This window comes from Capricornis sumatraensis, chromosome 8, assembly GCF_032405125.1.
Source record: "Capricornis sumatraensis isolate serow.1 chromosome 8, serow.2, whole genome shotgun sequence".
Taxonomy (NCBI): Eukaryota; Metazoa; Chordata; class Mammalia; order Artiodactyla; family Bovidae; genus Capricornis; species Capricornis sumatraensis.
In genome coordinates, this window is record NC_091076.1 from 96,158,773 (window position 1) to 96,180,203 (window position 21,431).

The 21,431-nt window shown below is 37.0% G+C and overlaps 1 protein-coding gene across 3 annotated transcripts in view; it reads right to left on the reverse strand.

Annotated features, from left to right (window-relative positions):
• Window positions 1-21,431, reverse strand: part of KANSL1 (KAT8 regulatory NSL complex subunit 1) — a 140,264-nt gene that overhangs the window by 24,739 nt on the left and 94,094 nt on the right. For all 3 annotated transcript variants that reach the window (XM_068976047.1, XM_068976046.1, XM_068976048.1), the window contains 3 exons: window positions 18,214-18,318; window positions 10,056-10,168; window positions 9,062-9,257 (listed from right to left, as the gene is read on the reverse strand). In XM_068976047.1, coding sequence (XP_068832148.1) covers window positions 9,062-9,257; window positions 10,056-10,168; window positions 18,214-18,318 — 414 coding nt within the window. The remainder of the gene's footprint in view (window positions 1-9,061; window positions 9,258-10,055; window positions 10,169-18,213; window positions 18,319-21,431) is intronic.

Here is a 21,431-nt window from a genome sequence, read left to right on the forward strand (position 1 = left end):
GATGGTTGGATGGCATCACTGATGCAATGTGTTTGAGTAGGCTCCAGGAGTTGGTGACGGACAGGGAAGCCTGGCATATTGCAGTCCATGGGGTCACAAAGAGTCAGACATGACAGAGCTACTGAACTGAACTGAAGAAATTTATATACCACAAAATTTAACAACTGTTTCAACATATTTGGTTTCCCCTATAAGCTAATGTCTTTTATTTTGTGCATTAAAAAGAAAAATTATTCTGATAAAATTCCACAGACTTTATCACACTGCCAAAGGCTTGATCAGGAGAAAGAAATTCCAAGATGCAAGAAACAAAAGAATTCACCGCCAGGGCTGGTCTTGGGATAACAGCCACAGAAGTGGCAAGGAAGTTTAAAATCTACTCCGTGTTTTGGTGGAAAAAGCCAACTGCAAGAAGTGAAAGCCCAATCCCAACCTACGTTCATGTAAGAGGTCCAAATTCACCTGAATTCTGGAAGTCTATTCAGAAGCTAATGGAAAAACTGTGGTTTAAGGACACTTTCACAGTCCAGGGATCACAAGACTCCTACAGAAAACACGCCTCCCTGGCCATGGCCCCAGACGAGCTATGTAAGACACTGTAAATCATACAAGAACACAGACCGTTATAAGGAAGTCACTATGTGTAGAAATAGGAAGAAGTGGTCTTCAGTGAACTAGAAATAGAAAAATTAGAAAATAACTTTTAATAAGTATATTAAAATTTTTCAGTGACAGTGAGAGGAATACAAGTCATGAGACAAGTACAGGATAAAAAAAGTTTCTAAAAGTACTTAAGAGGATGTTTCTAAAAGTAACTGATTCTAAGGAAAGAAGTACACACTGAAATAAAAAACCCAACTGGTAAACAAAGCTAGTGTTCCTCCTGATGAAGAGGAGGAACAGTCAGAGAAGACTACATGAAATAAAGCATAGGAAGACAGATATAAAATTGCAAAGTATAAAAAGAAATGAAGCAATATGGAACAGAGAATGAAGACCAACAACAATATACAGACATTTATATTTAAAAAAAGAGAACAGAAAAGGAAAAATCGGAAGAAATAATGATTAGAAAAATTTCAAAACTCAAGCCAAATAAGAACTCTCAGAATGAGGGTGCAAAAACCAAGACCTAGTGGCTAAAAACCAACTCATACATCTAAATATGTCCCTTCATATTGCAAAGCATAAAAACAAAACACACACACACACACACAACACTCAAAAGTAAGGGATGGGGGCAAAGATTTTAGTTACCAGAGAGAAGATACAGATAACCTATAAAGAAACAATTAAACTGATACCAGAATTTTCAACAACAACAGTAAGTATTGGAAGGCAATGAAATTATCTTCAAGGTGCTGAATACAAAAGTTTACATATAGTTAAGTCATCATTCAAGAATAAAGGCAAAATATAACTATGCGTTCACAAATACACACGTGTATATACACATTTCACACACAAACGTTAATTCTGTATGTTTTTAATATATAAAGACCTCACAGCTCATACCACTATTGGAAGGCCTACCACATGTATTCATCAAGAATGGAATGGGATGTAAGAAGCATAAATGTAAATAAGTAATTAAGTATGAACTTAATGACTAATTTGGGAGGGACTGAAAAGCAAGATAACTAAAATAATAAAAACAAATTACAGATAAATTACTGACACAAAAACTGAAAACAAAGAGATGGAAAAGGATGTATCTAGCAAGTGTACTTATCAAAGAAACCCATTTAAAGTTAAAGCATGAAGAGAGATCAAAAGGGAAACAACATAATGATTAAGATGAAGAAGAAATAACAATCATTAACTAGGATGTACCAAACCAGCCATCTTAGAACTATATGAACATATATGAATAAAAAAAAAAATAGAAATGAGGTTGAGGTTAGGGAAATGAGAGAGGTGGTTTAAGGGTATAACTGCCTACTAGTTGATAAAGAAGTCCTGGAGATTTAATGCACAGTACAATGAATTATAGATGATGCCACTGTATTATTAGCAACAAATGTGCTAAGAGACTAGATCTTAATTATTCTCACCACAAAAAAGAAATGACAACTATGTGACATGATAGAGGTGTTAGGGTTAGCTCAGGCTATAATGGCAATCAAATTGCACTTTAACTTGCACAATACACATAGCAAACAGATTTCAAACAAACCAACAGAAGGTAGACCAAAGGATATAGAAGATATGAGCACAATTAATAAGTCAAAGATATGAGTTAAATTTAGAACCCTGAAGTCAAGAAACAGGATACAAACATACTCAACCCCACAAGCAGTGCCTTTTAAGGAAATGTGGACTATTTTACAAAAGCTGAACTAAAATTATGTACATCAACATGGAGATCTTGAAAACACAATACTGAATTAAAACACACACACACACACACACACCCCCAAACCAAAAACACACACCAAAACACCAAAACCAACTTGCAAAATATGTACAACATGACAGTATACTGCATTTGGTGCTCTTTGGTTACCTCTTTCTAGTGGCGATAAAAGAGATAAAAGGACCACTGGTTATCTGTAACTTTCTTTTAATATTAAAAAAAAAAAAACACATGAAGTAAAAAAAATTAAAATACTAGCATTTAGCATGGTGCATACATCAATGTTTGTTACGTCGGTCTTATACATCACAGAATTAAAATAATCAGGGAAGGAGGCAGGTAAACCTGTAATTTTTTCTATACAAAGAGAACTTAAGTTCTTCACATAATAAATTTAGTAGTAGAGAAGAGTGCCAGAAAACTGGCAGGGGGAATAAAAGAAAGTTCAAGCAAAGGTATATTAAGTTTGAAAACTACTGAAATCCAAGAATCAAATTGGAAATAGCACCGATCAGTCTGTCTTCTAGATTTAGAATGAGAAAAGGATTCAACTATCTTATGAGCAGCAAAGACAAGGACCAATGGCCAGTGTACTAAGAATAGTGACACCTTCTCGGATCCTACCTCCAAATTCAAGTCTGCTCAGAACCACAGAATGTGACCATTAATTGTAAATTGAGTCTTTGCACATGGAATTAGTTTAATATGAAGTACTACCGGATTTGTTGCTGTTTAGTCACTAAGTCATGCCCCACTCTTCTGTCCATGGGATTTCCGAGGCAAGAATACTGGAGAGGGTTGCCATTTCCTTTTCCAGAGGATCTTCCCAACCTAGGGATCAAATCCACATCTCCTTCACTGCAGGAAGATTTCTTTACCACTGAGCAACCAAGCCTTAAATCCAATGACAGGCATCCTTATAAGGCTACTTGAGAACACAGTCACACTGGGAAGGTGATCATGTGAAGATGGAAGCAGAGATGGGAGCTATGATGCTTCAAGCCAAAGGATGCTAAGGCTGCCTGCAGAAAGTGGCAGGAAAGAATTCTTGCCTGGAGCTTTCCAGAGGCCAGGCAAGGGTTGACATTGATTTCAATGTCAGACTTCTAGCCTCCAGAACTGGGACAGGTAACTACTTCAGTCAGCTGCTAAGTTTTTCCTAATGATAAATACATAGCCTAGATAGATAAAATTATTTAATGATGAAAGAGAAAAAAACCAAAAACAAAACCCTTTGCGTGGGGATTACATGTAGAACATTGTAGAACAAAGGAAAAGAAAGCAAATCTGAGAAATTCAGAAAAAACATACTTCTGGAAAACAAGTTCAATAAAGCAATTAATGAAACTTTTGGTGTCTCCAAAAAAAAAAAAAAGTATAAGATAACATAGCCTCTATTATTAAGTAAGAGAGTAAAGTAAAAGGACAACAAGATGACACAATAAATATAAACTGAACTGTCATTCCTTTGCACTATGGGAGAACCAAAGGGCTGAAGGCAGTGAGAGAAAAATTAACAGCTAGCTAACATCTGAATACTTATTATTTGTGTTCAAAATATGCCAGTCACTTCAGGAATCTAATTTAATGATCACAACAATGTTGTAGAGCAGATAGTAAGAGCTAGAAAAAAAAGAAAAGGGAACAGTAACATACCGATAACTGGTATACTTAAAAGAGGCAACTACAAACTTAAGAGAATAAAAAAACCAAGTGTCACCACATTTCTTCCATAATAACAGAAGGAAACAGGGGTACATAAAAAACACTCTGAAGCACAGTCTGGTGCAGCGCTGCAATGGTAAAAATATTCTGTATTAGTGCAACTAAATACGTTAGCACTAGTCATGTGACTACTCAATACTTGAAATGGGGCTGGTGTGGGTGACGTACTGAATTTTTTAATTCTAATTTTAAATAGTTACATGTGGACAGTGGATACCATATTGGACAGCACAGAGTAAAATCAGTTATCAATAAAAAGGAAAGAAACGAAGATTGGCCACAACAAAACACAATAAGCAATTGTTCTCTTCTGCCTACCAAAAGACACAAGAGTTTTAAGGGACAAAAATGATGATCTAAGAACAAACTGTGTTCAAATCACTGAAGAACCACAGATTCAAATTCAAAACTCACACAAAGAAATTCCTTCCTGGTCCACTGGGTAAAGACCCCGAGCTTCCAATGAAGGGGACCCAGGTTTGATCCTTGGTCAGGGAACTAGATTCCACACGCTGCAACTAAGACCCAGTGCAGCCAAAAAAAGGGGCTATATGAAGATATTCAACACACATTGAGATGTTATAATCAAAACCATCCTAAATAAGTATACTTTTATGTTATTTCAAAAATCATATAGAAAACAAAACATTAAATTTATTTAAATTTAATGAGAAAAATACATACAACTAAACATTAGTATTAAGAAAAGTAAAATGAAAGACAAAAAACTACTGGAAACAGGAGTCACAGTCACAAAGAGGATATAAATTTATTAAACTGTACTAGACAGTTTTTAAAAAATCAACACAACAGACCACAAACATAAGCAGAAACAATAGAAACATTTTGACCAAAATGCTATAAAAATTAATAGTTAATAACAAAAGCTTAAAAAGAAAAACTAACAATTTAGAATCTAAAAACTCAATTCTTAACTCCTGGGAAAAAACCTAAAAAACTCAAAGGCAACTTACAAATAGCAGAAAAAACACTTCCTTCACACATCAAAGGCTGTGGAATGCTATCCAAAACTACACTCAGAAGAAAACTCAAAAAGTTAAATGCTTTTGTTCTTATGTAACAAAGAACAGAAAATAAATTAACCAGGCATTTGAATGAAGGCAAAGAGGGTGAGAAAAACCAAGACCGCAGGAAGGAGTTAACAGCAAAGAACTGATCTTTGAAATGACCAATAAAATAGAAAAACTGCTGACAAGACTGATCAAGAAAGAGAAGACAAATAAAACGAAGACTGAGAAATGGATATTAACTACAGATAGAAGGATATAAAAAGAATGCTTAATAAAAATCTGTATGAGTAAATCTGAAAGCATCTGAGAGATGGATAATCGTCTATAGAATAGATGCCAATCTCAGTTTCACCTTGAGTTCTAACAAATTTTAAAGAAATTGACCCTTCCTTTAACATCTTTAAACATTTCCAGAGCACAGCAAACAATACTGTAAGTGTCCCAACTCATTTTCAGCTGTCCTACATCAAAATTGATAGTGACCTTCTAAAAGTATTGCCATTCAAACCAGAAATGTCTCACCACAACCATTTCTTAACATGGTTCTAAAAGTGAATCCCGACCAGGAAAAGGAGTAAGAAGTACATAACAAGGTGTCATATTGTGTGATGACAGAAAGCCAACCTAGAAAACTAAGACCAACCAACCAAAAAACACTGGTTGGAAGAGTTCAGAAAAGTGTTCAATTTCAAGATAAATACCTAAAAATCAACATCATTTATAAAATAACACTAACAGAAAAGATCTCATTTCACATGACCAAAATATCAAGAATATAGATAACATGTAAGAACTGAATGAAGAGATAAAATACTTGGATACATAAAGAAATTCTGTGTTCCCTTAACATTGTAACAGCATTACTTCTCTATGAAGGATTTCCCATTAGAAATCCAATGCAATGGTTATGGTGGAAGTCCACCATCAAAGTAAGGATCTATTCACCATTATCTGTTAATCACAGAATATCAGTTCAAAGTATTAAAAAAATTCTTTTCGCTTGAGGACAGTTGGTAAATAAAATATTAGAGCTTCTACTTCTACTTATTTTATCTCAGCCTTCCAAAATTTTGCATGTGCTTTATAATCCCATAAAAGTTTAGAAGCTATTGTTCGAAGTACTGGGTGATTTCTGAACACTCTACCACTAGAAAGTAAGCTCCATAAGGGCAATGACTTTCATTCACCAAGGAAGCCCAGGTGTCCTGGAACACAGATGGGACCCAAAACTACTGAATAAACTTGCTTGGCAAATCCATCACCTCAAAATGAGAGAGGGCAATATACCTGCTCAGTATCACTAATCGAGGATCCATTGGAGACACAGTGAGCAACTAAGATAGAGAGTATGGCCTTTGTCTCCAACGAGGGCAGAACTCCAGCATAACTGCTAATATCAGCAGATGGTTTCTTTCCCAAACAAAAATGACTTCTTTGTCTTATTTCCCATGTAGCTTATTTCTGCATATGTCAGGAAGATTCTGTTTTAGACATTGGCACTGGAACCAAAGGGTCTTTAGTATGCTCTGTATGTTTCCCCCTTATTTTAAATACATACAGGTACCTTCAAAAGTACACCAGTTTTTAGGCATGAACAGGAAGAAAACTACTGTCAGTCCCAACAAGAAGCCTTGCTACTTCACAGATACAAGAGTCCAGGAGGCCATCCTATAACCTCAGAAAAAGAGCACTATTTCTCCATGAGGCAGTGTTGGTAGGTTTTGTTTGTTTTTGTTAAAAGCATCGAGGGCACGGCCAAAACTACCTTCTTATGCTTAACAGTAAGTAATATACTGTTTTCTTTGCTCTTCCAATATCAATTCTTCAGCCTTTCAGAAAATAATTTAGATTTATACAACTATTAATAAAAAATTGACTCAAATGTCAATATGAGAAACCCATCAAGTTCTTTTCTGGTAAAGCAGACAGTCTGAGGAAGAGATGAGAGAAACATTAGAGCTTGATAGGTAATATTCACTAATAATATTTTCCTTTTAAAACGATCATGGCAAAAAAATAAAAATAAAAACGATCACGGCAAAGACATGCAGTCCAAATGTATACTATAACAAAACAAGTCAAGCACTGAAAATCTACTGTCCAAATAGTAATCACTGCACCAATCACCCGCCTCTTCCTTGTCCTCAGTTTTCCCACTGACAAATATACTGCAATAGCGTTATCTTAAGAAACATCCCCCTCAGTCAAACAGGCTATTTCTCTATTCTCCTTTACAGAAACATTCTTTTAAAGTGGTATCTCTGATGGTTTGCTCAATTCCCTCCCTCCCATTCTCTCCAGAACCTAATCCAATCAGAATCTCACTCTTCTACCGCTAACAAAACTGTGTACAAAGGTCTCAGGCAACCTTGGCCCCACAAAACTGAAGGGTCAAGTCTCAGTCTTCATCTAATTTGATTTGTCTGCAGCACCTAACACAGATGATCATGCTTTTCTTTCTGAAACATTTTCTTCACTTGCCTTCTACATACCACATACTCCTTGCTGTCCTTCCATCTACACTTCACTAGTCATTCCTTCCCAGTCTCTTATCTTTCACGTCTCCAAGGCTTAGAATGAAAAAATGCCTCAAGGCTGAATCTCAACTAAGTTTCCCAGCATTCTCTATTTTCTTCCTCTGCTGCATTCTTCTCCTCAGCACTTAACACTCCTGAAAGTGGAAGTCCCTCAGCCGCGTCTGACTCTGCAACCCTGCGGACTATACAGTCCATGGAAATCTCCAGGCCAGAATACTGGAGTGGCAGCCTTTCCCTTCTCCAAGGGATCTTCCCAACCCAGGGACTGAACCCAGGTCTCCCGCATTGCAGACGGATTCTTTACCAGCTGAGCCACAAGGGAAGCCAAATTTAACACTACAGAACATGCCATATACTTCACCTATTGTTTTATTTACAAAATTCTTACTCCAGTGAAATAACTTAGTGGGTAGAAACAGAAAATGAAACAATAGATGTTCATGTATTATTTTCTCTTTCTATCCTTTAGATTATTTCACAAGGATAAGAATTTTTGTCTGGTTTATTTTTAGTGTTGTATCCCCAGTGCACAGAGCTCTTTTACAGCTTATTGGAGAAGCTCAAAAATTTTTGTTGTTGTTGTTGAATAAATGAATTAATAAAAATAAAAGTGTTAACACCATCAGAAACCATGTACTAGTAAAACTCATCAGCCAGATACCCCCAAGGCAAATTACATACATTTCATTTAATCTTCACACAACCCTATGAGATCTCCGAAGCATTCTGGGGTGGACTGGGGTGTTAGCATGCCCCAAACAAAAACTACTAAGTGGCAGTGCCACAATTCAAACCAAAATTTGTCCTCTTCAAAGTTAATGCTCTTAATCACTCCTTTTTTTTTTTTAAACTGGAGTACTATTTTAGTGGTTTTAGAATAAATCCAACCCTGCTATTTGAAAAGTCGGCAATTCAAAGTTTCCTGTAGATATAAAATAATTTCCATTTTGTCTGTAAAGACAAACATTCATTTAGTATCATCAACTTAAGAGATTTTAACAGAGATTCTTATTTAAAAGTAAAGCATTCCACATTGCCATTTTCAGTGAAAACAGTAAGAAAGAAGACGTACTGCTCTCCTTCATGTAATTGATGGCAGAACTCACAACCTCCTCTCCCCCATTTCTATTAAAAATCTCAAGCCAATTGTTTCCAAACCTGGCTGAGGAGTCACCTAGGAGCTTTCTAACTTTTTGAAAACAATTCCCAGGCCCAACTCCAGAGCAAACCTAACCAGAATCTCTAGGAAACAGGGCTCAGGAACCTAGTATCTTTTAAAGCTCTGCAGGAAGCCTTGTTAGTTAGCCAAGTGTGGAAAACACTGGGTAAATGAACCAAAGTTGGCAAGGACTATTACCTCTATCTGAGCATCTGGCTCACTTTAACAAGGACCAGGTCTCACTGGTACTGACCTTCTTGGAAAGAGGCACAATGCTGCTGGGTCGAACAAGCCTCCGTTTCTTACAGCTCAGCACAGGACGGGTTCGGGCTGCCACACAGGTGCCATCAGTTGATGAAGAAACTAGATTCAGTCGTTGCTTTTTATGCAACTGTTCCTCAGCATCAGAGTTGTCACCTGGAATGTGGTCTGCCAAGACAGGCTGAAGACTACACAAGGGGAAGAAAGAATATTTACTTCACAGAAGATGGAAAGAAACAAAGCCTCTAATATTGGTTCAACCACCTCTACTTGCAAATATTTACAGACTCAAACAAGTGTTCTAGAGCACAGAGATCACCTCTTGATGCTGATGTCTGCTAATCTAAATTGGGATGCAGTGTCTGTGCTTATTTGTAAGGCTCTTGGTGGATGTTACTCTATTGTGTCTGAAAAATGCAAAGGTCAGTAAGTGAACTCAGGAGGTTCTAAGGGATTTCAGCTTTCTTCAACAACAAAAACATAAAATTTTAAAAGTCTAAAAAATTATAACTGGTAAGAAAATGGTGAACTTTTGCAAATGTTAATAAGCTGCCTGAGAACCAGTTCTAATGGTGAATCTTGCCTATTAGGGATGTGTACTCACTGTTCACTTGCAGAAGGATTCCTTATCTTTCAAAAATACAAATTTACAGCCTTTAGGAATCTAATCTGTTCTAGAGTAGAGGATTTTACTTCTGGGGAATTCTACAAAGACAGAGCTAATCACAACAATTCATAATAACCTCAGGACTTTCAATTTTCCTCCATGCTGGGACAATTTTAGGCCACAGTAAGTAACAGGAAAGTACATCAGCATGCTACCTAAAATACACTTGCTACAGTAGGAGGCATGCACAATATTATGAAGTGATAAGGTTTCTGCTTCTTTAAAGCAGCGTTAGTCCTGGCTAGGGATAACTAAGCCTCAAACTCATCTTTTACAAGCCTGATGAGCATACAGAAGTATGCAGAAGAAATAAACTTACGTGTTAATAACTCCATTGACAGGTCTCAACGCTCCACACGATTTAGCAGACAGTGACTCTGAAGGATGACCAGAGGCACCGTGGTTTTCCAGTGGCTGAGAAACAGATTCAATCTTAATAGAAGAAAAACAAAAATATATCATCAACATTTAACCAATAGCATTAGCCTGAAAATCAGCACCATTTCATTTAAATGAAACACCTAAAATGTCTCACGAGCAGTTTGAGAAACAACTCATTTGTGGAACACAATTTCAGTATTTCTTGGATTTGTGACTCCTGAGCTGAAGTCTTCACAAATTTCAAATAAATATGTTTTCTGGCCTTAAAAAAAAAAAAAAAAACAACCTCATATGACTGAGGAAAAAAAAAATTAAGAGAAACCAGTTTTTCTTTGGAGAGGAGAGGTGAGGAATTAAAATATTTAACAGACTAAAAGAGTAAAGTGCCCACTGAGAAGGAAATGGCCTAATGATTCCATGGACTGGAAGCACAGCAAAACAATTACATAGTAACAAGAGTCCAAGTTTTCAACCTAAAAGTCAAGAAGGGTATGTAAGTTCAGTAGCAAGACAATTAAGAATATATTTAAATATAGTTAATACCTGCTTAACCTCACAGAGTATGTTGGAAGCTTGTTTCTAGAAAACTATACTATATATATATATATCACTATACTCTATATATAACTATATATAGAGTATACTATACTATACTATATATATATACTATATATATATATAAAACTATACTATATATATAACTATACTATATATATATATAATAAAATAAATAATTAATGTCAATGAGTAACTAATAACTATCTAATGCTACAGGAAGGAACTACTGTCTGGATTACACAAATCAAATTCAGTTGACTTTCAAACAATTTTTGAATCTGAACTGCATGGGTCCACTTATACGTGGCTATTTCTAAACAGTAAATATTACATTACTACACAGTACACACTCTGTAGCTGGTTGAATTTGGTGATGTGGAGGAACCATGGATGGAGTGGGCCGACTATACATTACACGTGGATTAAATCCAGTGTTGTTCAAGAGTCAACTGTATACGCTTAAAATTTTAAATATAAAATGAAAAAAAGGAGGTAGGGGGAAGAAATCTGGAAAATTCTGAATTTTGCTATTTCAAAACAAATGATATTTACTAGGCTAAAGGGGGGCTACCCAAGCACCACAAGTGGTAAAGAATCTGGCTACCAATGCAGGAGACCCAGGGTTCTATCCCCGGGTCAGGAAGATCCCCCGGAGTAGGAAACAACCAACTGCCACAGTATTCTTGCCTGGAAAATTCCATGGACAGAGGAGCCTGTCGGGCTAGAGTCCATGGAGTCACGAAGACTTGGACACAACTGAGTGACTGAACACACACCACAGGTTAAAAGGAGTAGGGGCAGCCAGTAGATGCCAATCACATGAAGCATCTGAGGTACTGGCAATAAAACCACAGTTCAGTTATCCGAGGGATATCAGAAAATGGCTGCGGTCTCTGTCTCCTCCTTACATTCAAACTGACTTTGGGGTGTTTTGATGTTCCCTTTCCTGTAACTGCTATCACGATGTAGCAAAGCCAATGTTATGATGCTGAAATTCTATTTATCAGTATTGTTGAATTTCTTTTTTGATCTTTATACCCACCAGGAGAAAATACCAAAGGATCTGAAGACCTGAGGGCAATCTCAAGAAAGAACAAGAGATTGGGAAGCTAATTTTAAAAATTTAATACAAATCATCCAAAAATCTAGATCAAGGAATACAGACAAGACAAGACACATGAGTAAATCACAATGAGTAAACACTGGGAAAGTGTTCTGTCTTCCTTGTTGATTCCCTATACATTTACTGTTGTACCTTGAACAATTAATTATATTAGTCAATGACACCAAAATCATGGTACATTTGGCTCACGTACTCATTGCTTTAAAAGTCACACTGATTTCCTCTTGGAAAGTATGTGTAAGAGTTGTACTTTGGCCACCTGATGTGAAGAGCTGATTCACTGGAAAAGACCCAGATGTTGGGCAAGATGGAGAACAGGAGGAAAAGGAGGTGACAGAGGATAAGATGGTTGAATGGCATCACCAACTCAATGGACATGAGTCTGAGCAAACAACGGGAGATAGTGAAGGACAGGGAGACCTGGCCTGCTGCAGTCCATGAGGTCACAAAGAGTCAGACATGACTTAGCGACTGAACAACAGCAAGTTGCAAAGATGTCTGTATCTTCTGACACAGTATTTTACTCCCTCTTAAAGTCTATCTTAAAGAAATAACAAAATGTCCCCCAAAATTTTATACATAAAGGCAGTCACTGCAATGATATGGATCAATAACCTAAATAATCAACACCTGAGGCATAGTTATAAAATGTGGTATACAAAATAAGAATATTGAAAATATCATAAGGGTTAAATCCAAAATATTTTTAATACAATTGTGGTGACTAAAAATGTACATACACAGAAAATGACAAGGTAAAAATAGTGTTGCAGAGGCAGAATAAGACGAATACTGAAGTTTTCTTTATATTTAGATAATATTTGTTTAAAAAAAGAGAGAGACAGAGATAAACCCAAATATCCTCCTGAATGCTAGTGAGGATTTACTATTCAGGGAACACCTCAAAAGGCCCAAACAAATATTAACATTATGGTACGACAAAGAACAAACGATTTAAAAATTCAGACTGGTGTTAACTAGCAGATGGTAACTCCAGCCATGTTACAGCTTTCCTAGATTTCAAAAGTTCTGCTTTAGATGAAAAAGTTGCCTGCCAATGTGAAAATGCTATGACTATGAACTTTCTGGTACTGATCTGAAGAATCTGTCAACTTTATATTCACTTAAAACAATAGCTTTTAGCATTAAATTACAACAGAGATCTGGTTTATATATCTACATGTTTTCACAAAGTCCCACGTTTAAGTAATATGTTGACCCTCCATTTGATTAAGATTTACTTTCTAGAGATTATGGAGAACTAACCACCAACCAAGACACCTGTCAAGACAAAATGTTGCCATTCTTTAACAAAATCTCATTTCCAAACAAGTTTACCTTTCGTAGCTAATTAACCTATTGTTTTTCATGACTACAGATATATAGTAAATTTAAAGGGCATTAATCTTCAATGTGCATTTTATTGTTTTTCTTAGACAAACCTGAATTTTCCTGGGGGTAATTCAGTCCTCAAATTAAAACAGAAGTCAACAGGCAAAACATTATTTAGCACAGAAATGTTAGTCAATGATACAGAAGCACACAGCAATTAAGAGCAAGAAAGTCAGAGAAGAAATGTGCTTGGATTTCAGGGTCAACCATGTAAGTAAGCGCTGAATATTTAGAAGGGATCTGCTTAGAAACCCTGGGATATTCTACATGTAATCACCCTCAAGTCCCAAAGCAGGGCACTGGGGCAACTAGGTTCATCATCCATTCTCAAATTCAAAGAGCTTAAAATATTAACCCCAATCCTCTAATAATGTTTCATCTAGAAAAATACAACTCACAGTCACATGTAATTTTACTTAGTGCTTCTTAAATGCATTCACATTGCCTTAAGAAAAAGTAAACACCCCTTATCTTGCAGACCAAAAGGCTTCAAAGACAGGGTAGAGAATTATTAACAAACACGTCACAAATATTAAATCCACACACTAACATAAGCTTGACTGTTACTATTGCAGTGGTTTACATCATTAGTATTTTCAGGACACTAAAGCATGAATCAGATACTTGTCATCCAATGGGAAAGTGTAAACAGGAGTTGTTACAGAGCTTCTTTCAAGCTTCATGTGATGTTCAGATACATTCTGATGGTACATGCATCTGATGCCAGGAGAGCAGAAAACCTGAATGCTATACAGAGCACTTCTGTAAAACCCCTTTTTCTAAAGGAGAGCCCCAGGAGATTACCTTTTGGGGCTATCTTAGAGTTAAAGGTAGCAAGGAGGGTTACTGAAGTGATTTTTCCCCGATTGAAAGGGTCAGATGTACGGCATGAAATGATTAACACAGCAGTGAGATTCCATTTTGTTATTCCTATAAAAACAGGCATCTGTTTGATTCATTGCTCTAACCTCTTGGCCAGAACAATTAAGTGTGACAAGAAGCCCTCAAAGAAAAACTAGATTAAATTAAGGTTTATTGGGGGTAGGTTTTTCTGGGGTCTGAGAACTCATGTCCACTAAATTTCTTTTACTAAAAAGCAGAGAAAGTAAAAGGGTAAAAAAATCAAAAGGCACACAACTTAAAAACACACACTAAATCTCTAGATGTGTAATGCAAGACATATGTGTATGTATCTTTTCTTTAGTCATTTAACTAATGCCATACCATCATTTGCTTGAAATACCATTTTTCTTTGTCTAGAAAAATTAACAGTTCTGTTCTGGTTCGTTATTGCTTTCTGACAAACGTTATCAAAATGGAAAGAAAAGGCTACTTGGATATAGAGAATTCAACTTTCATTCTCAGGTTAAAATGCTCTCCATCTCAAATGATACCCAGCATAGTTTTGCTTAAAATAAACAAAATATTGTTGGTCCACAAAGAATATACCAGTCATTTTCACAAACTAGCACCATGGTCAAAAATTGTGCTAAAGTGAAAATGGAACTTTTCACCAAGCTACTTACCGAGGCTTCAACTTCTGTATATGTAAAATGTGACTATGTGCCTCACTTTCCTGTCTCTATTATGAGGTTAAAATATAAACTATAATTACATTAAAACAACCTTGAACTATCCATTTTTAAAAATCAAAATAGCATAATACAACTCCAAAGACTATTAATCTAATATTTATATTTACCAACACTGTTGAAAATCTTTCTACTGAACAGTAAGAATTTATAACACTGTTTTTGCAATTACTTATTTATCCACAGCCCAATATGCACTAGTGGTAAAGAATCCACCTGCCAATGAAGGAAACATAAGAGATACAAGCTTTGACCTGGGTCAGCAGACCTTCAATCTGGAAGGGCATTGCAACCCACTGCAGTATTCTTGCCTGGAGAACCCCATGGACAGAGGAGCCTGGTGAGCAACAACTCCATGGTCTGTACCCATCAGGCTTCTCTGTCCATGGGTTTTTTCAGGCAGGAATACAGGAGTGAGTTGCCATTTTCTCATCCAGGGGATCTTCCCAACCCAGGGACCAAGCCTGAGTCTTCTGCACTGGCAGGCAGACTCTTTACCACTGAGCCACGTGGGAAACCCCATGCCTCTCAAAATCCTCACAGAGCCAACGCACCCTTCATTGTCCCTGGTTGACTACAAAACTTCAAGGAAAAGAACCTTGTTCCTGTGTTACCAATGGTAGGAAGATTACACCTTGCATGTTTAAAAAGAAAAAGCAACAGTTTATATTTTTGCATGCTTTACTTCTAGGAAAGGTTCACTTGGTAACCCCATCAATTCTACAGTAAGGAAAGGATAAAAGAATGAGACTTATTTTGCAAACAGAAGCAAACAAACAATGACTGCATTGTCAAAAGCCACAGAAGCAACCCTTTTGGTAAAACAAATAAAAAACTCAAACCTAGTCTTTTAAAATATATATACCCAGTAATTAGCTTTCCTGTAAGAAAGGAGATATAAGGAAATACACATGTATTTGCTCATCTGTGCAGCAGAAATATAGGAAGGAAGGATAGTGCAAAAACGAATGACACTGGAAGGAGGCTGGAACACAATGGGAACAGGTGGAAACAGGAACAGGGCTGCAGCTTTTGCAAGCTTTAATGCTCGCACTGCAGTATGTTTCACACACGCAAGAACTAACAGAGACCACCTCCTGTGTGTGGGCAACAAGAAATCAAACACTACAGTAACAAAGGAACCTAGCTGTATTTCAAAATAATTGCATCCTCATACTGAAGGGTGTGAAGAGGGAAAGAACTAACGAAAGTATAACTTCTGGAAATAGTTATTTTGACTGTGTATCACTGAGCTAATGTACTGTATACAATATTGTACTCTAGTTAGTAAAGATATTTCTCACAGGAGTATAAGATGGCAATTCTGAAACTACTTTATATGGTACTGCTGCTGCTGCTAAGTCGCTTCAGTCGTGTCCAACTCTGTGCGACCCCATAGATGGCAGCCCACCAGGCTCCCCCGTCCCTGGGATTCTCCAGGTAAGAACACTGGAGTGGGTTGCCATTGCCCTCTCCAATGCATGAAAGTGAAAAGTGAAAGTTAAGTCGCTCAGTCGTGTCCGACTCTTCGCGACCCCATGGACTGCAGCCCACCAGGCTCCTCCATCCATGGGACTTTTATGGTACTAGGACTGAACAAATAAGTATCACTAAGGAAGGACAAAGAGACTGGTGTTAGATTGGTATGGTAAGAAAGGAGGAAGGAATTGGTGTTAGATTGGTATTAGTATAAACTCATGGTTTTGAGTGCATATACAGATGGGTAGATAACAAAATATATATGCGTGTTTAATGTATTTCCTAGCTATACTGAGAAGTCTCAGATAGAAGCAAAGACACCAAGTAGCAGTGAGCATACAAGTATCCAGACTGTAGTCTCAAACATCTGGTCTCCAATAAAAAAGAACCAGGGCTGGAATAAGTACAATACAAGATGAGTCCAGGATATTTTTGGATGGATAAAGTGAATACTTAAAATACAAGGAGGGCACATTGAAAGGACATGGCCAGCAATCTGAAAAGAGGTCCCAATGCCAAAAGCTGAGACACTTGGAAGTGAATAATGAACAACAGTAGTAGTTAATAATCCATAAAATAAAATTAACAACCATAAAAACATTTCTGAAATAAACAACTGAGTAACCAACTAAATAAACAAATGAGGGAGGAAAGACAGCTCTTCCTAGCAGAATTCCAATGAACCAATGTGGAAAACAGAAAATCACCATTTAGTCAATACCACAGTAATGACCACTGCAGTAATTTTGCAGGTAAAATCTACCAGTGGATGATAAAACTGTGGATTAAAATAAGCAACAGAAAAACGCACAGCGTCCCTCCATGACATAGTCGTTAATTATAAAGGAAAAAATACTAATTTACTGGCATGTTATCGCCTTAACCAAGTGAAAAAGCTACCAACCACCATCATGTACCCCTAATATGGTATAGCAAGAAAGGGACAGTATCACTTCTATGATATTACTGCAGGGAAAAAAAAAAGGCATAACCTTTAATGGGAAAATATCTGGTGACTCCAATCTAAGCAACATTACACAAAATAACCTACCAGCACGGTTGTGTCAAGGTCATGAAAGACAAAAACTGAGGTGTTCTCACACACTGGCTGAGATATAACAACTATACGGAATAGGGGGTTTTGGACCAATTGGGGGTGGGGGCGGTGCGCACATGCACTAAGTGAGAAAATGAGTGAAAGGGGAATAAAGTCTGTAGTCTGTATGAATGTTAATTCCTGGTTTTGACACTGAACAATGGCTATGCAAGCTGTTAACACTAGGAGAAGCTGAGTGAAGAAACAGTATGCAGGGACCCTGCACTGCTTCTGCAACTTTTCTGTTAAGTCTAAACTCAATTTTATTCATATATATACCTATTTGTTTTCCTTAGATTAAATAAAAAACAAGACATGGGGAAAACTTTAAAAATGAAAGAAATAAGAAGTGGTCTTGGAATTCAGAAGGAAAAATTAATTTTGGTGTTGGGAGAAATAGAAAAAGAGAAGGAATCATTAAGATGGAGGTTTGACCTAGGCTCTAAAGATACAAAAGATTATGAAAAAACAATGGCTTCATCCTCACTACAGAATTAAAGGGGTAATTCAGACAGCATTTTCAACATGTTTGTAAGTTACATTTCCAGTTACCTTAGTTGTCAAAGGCATCAGAGCCGCACGGTCTCCTAATTTCCAGTAATGTTGCATAATGTCGTACCTGCTCTGGCTGCGCTGTCTTGAGAGTTCGAAGCTGCTTTTAAAATTTTAAAGTCGGCTACACAACTGCATGAGGGACCCTGTGCTGCCCTTTCAGGAATTCAGAGTTTAAGTTATAAAAGGTGATACAGTCACCCTCCTTCAGCCACTGTAAAGATCCTTATTACAGAGAATAAACTGTGCTGAAGCTATACCCCAAATTCTCACTCATTTCCCCCTTTCTGTCTTTTATACTTACCAATTTATCATTCCCATGATCTGTCTTCACCTCAGAACTAAGTGGAAGAAGTAAGTCTGTTGTTGTGTGCTCTGGGGGAGGTGCCTCTCCAAGAACTATCAACCCCTGCAGGGCAGAGAGAAAAACAGCTTAAGTGGTGTAAGTTACAAATTTAACTGGAGTTAATATCAAGAGTTAGGGACAGGGGATTCATTTATCAGAGGCCCTTCCTTTATCCTGTGGTTCTGAAACAAAACAGACCACCAGCACAGCTCTGTTCTCCCAAGAGTGACTTCAACAAAAGCCTAGCAGTAGCCATGAGTAAGGCCTAAGACTCAAACCCAAGCTTCCCCTTTCTTCCAAATGAATGTTCGAACCGGCATGGCTTGTAGCATCTTTCCAGATCTGGAGTCTTTTTGAGAATATGGTATCTTATTCTATATCACCAACTAGACTATACCATATTAACAGCAGCAATGCAGTTTTTCTGGTTAACTTGATCACAAATGTGGCTAAAGGATGACAGAACTAGAAGTACTACAATGATGAGCTAAACCAACAATATTTGAGCAACCACACCCACTGGGTGAAACAAAGGTGTAACAGTCTCTACAGTAAGTGTATTAGAAACCAAAAACTTAAAAAGTTGTTCCAAACACACATTTCTCACAAGCATAAGTATCACTCTAGATTAGGTTATTACTCCACAATTTCAAGTTCAGATTTTACATTCATCCCAGATAATAATAAATATAAAAATAAATTTTAAATGATTCCATAAATCCTCTCCATAGCTGGCATGGGCCCAGCTTGGTTTTAAAGGCAGAAGTTATTTGGTTGGTGCAAAAGTAATTGCTGTTTTTTGCATTGTTGAACTTTGCCATTTGATACTGGAAAACATTCTTAAAATACATGTGGTTACATTATACATCATTTTAATGTGCATTTCTCACTTTATGCTTTCTTGCTAATGACTTATCACTTGCTGTTTATTTTATATTTATTTTAGGCTACAGAAATGATTTTAGGTAAAAAGCAAATTCAACTCATTCAAGTTCAAAATGGGTTGTAAAGCAACAAAGACAACTTGCAACATCAGCAACGCATTTGGCCCAGGAACTACTAATTAAAGTACAGTGCAGTGATAGTTCAAGAAGTTTTGCAAAGGAAAGCTTTGAAGATGAGAAGCATAGTGGTCGGTCATTGGAAGGTGACAACGACCAACTGAGAGGATCATCGAACCTGATCCTCTTAGGACTATGCGAGAAGTTGGCAAAGAACTCAACATCGACCATTCAGCATTTGAAGGAAACTGGAAAGGTGAAAAGTCTCGTGAGTGCCTCATGAGCTAACTGAAAATTTAAAAAAACATCATTTTTGAAATGTCATCTTCTCTTATTCTACGCAACAAAAAAACATTTCTTGATTTGTGATGTGTGATAAAAAGTGGGTTTTATATGACAACCGGTGACGACCCGTTCAGTGGCTGGACCAAGAAGCAGCTCCAAAGCACTTCCCAAAGCCAAACTTGCACCAAAAAAAGGTCATGGTCACTGTTTGGTGGTCTGCTGCCCAACTGATCCACTACACTTTCTGAATCCCAGTGACACCATTACACCTGAGAAGTGTGCTCAGCAAATCGAAGAAATGCAATGAAAACTGCCATGCCTGAACCTAGCACTGGTCAACAGAATGGGCCCAGTTGCACATGGCACAACCAACGCTTCAGAAGTTGAACGAAATGGGCTACAAAAGTTTTGCCTCATCTGCCATATTCACCACGTCACCTCTTGCCAACCAAGTACCACTTCTTCAAGCATCTCAACAACGTTTTGCAGGGAAAATGTTTCCACAACCAGCAGGAGGCAGAAAATGCTTTCTAAGAGTTCACTGAATCCCGAAACACGGGTTTTTACGATACAGCAATAAACTTATTTCTCACTGGCAAAAATGTGTTGATTGTAATGGTTCCTATTTTGAGTAATAAAGATGTGTTTAAGCCTAGTTATAATGACTTAAAAAAGCAAGAAATATTGGCCCTAGCCTTCAGAATGGGGTTTCTCTGGTTAAAGACTTCTCCTGCAAAATATTTTCTTGTTTTAATCACAAGCATAAAATAGACTTCACAAACTTTACCATTTCAAAGTAAAAGCTGTTTGTAAAACAAAAAAAAAAGCAGCTATTTTTATTTTGCACAACATTCCCTTCTCAAAATACAGCATTCAACATCTTTGCTGCTTAAAAGCCCAAACCACCTCCCCATTTCCTATATAAAGCTAGCCCAAACTCATCTTGGTATTTAAAGTCCTCCATAATCTGTCCCTACCTTATTTAGCTAGCTCCAGCTACCTTCACAGTTGGACACTAACCACACTGTCTCCTAGAAAATGTCTGAATATATACGAAGTTGTTGGTGTTGAGAGGCGGGGGTTATTACAAAGTAGTAATACCCATCACTGCCTGTTCTTATGTCTTTGTTCATGCTGATTTCTGCCTTTTTCTTGCATCTATCTATCCAAAATGCCATGTATCCTTTCAAAGAGCCTGTCAAAGCCAAGTCTCACCTCCTTCCAAGAAAATGTCTCTGGTTAACCAAACCCCTTATTTTCTTTATCCACACTGCCAGACTTTTTAAAGCTTCATGATTTTATCTTTACATCCTGTATATTTAAATCTCATTTCCGGAGCAGAACCTTAGGCCAAATTATCTATTTCATTTATTGTTGCCTCAATTCGCTGTTTAAATGTTAACTAATTGATAAGATCTTCGAAGACTTAGATAACATACAAATATTTTCGTATCTCCCATATTCCCTAGCAGAGTTATACACCAAGAAAGAAAATGCACAATAATTTTTTTTGAGTTTTAAGTTAAAAACTCTCCCCCATTTAGTGAGAAAATATTAAATTATTAACTAAAGCTAGGAGCCTAAATGAATCTATTAGATATAAAGTTACATCATAAATTTTTCTTAGGTGAGAAGGTAAGTCAAGATAAAACAGACAATATTTTTCAAAGGGAAATTCTTTTCCCTTAAACTACCCAATCATTTCCAAAAAGCATCTGAGAGACTACAAAGACATCCTCCTGTGAAAGCTTTAAAAATCCTAGAAGGGACCATTTATTCTCCATCAAATTTCAGAGACCCAGGGAGGATGCAGGTTGAAGGTCATGTCAATAGGCCAAGGCAAGGCAGAACTAGGGGTACAAGCTGGATTAGTTAGATCCAGCAGAGACA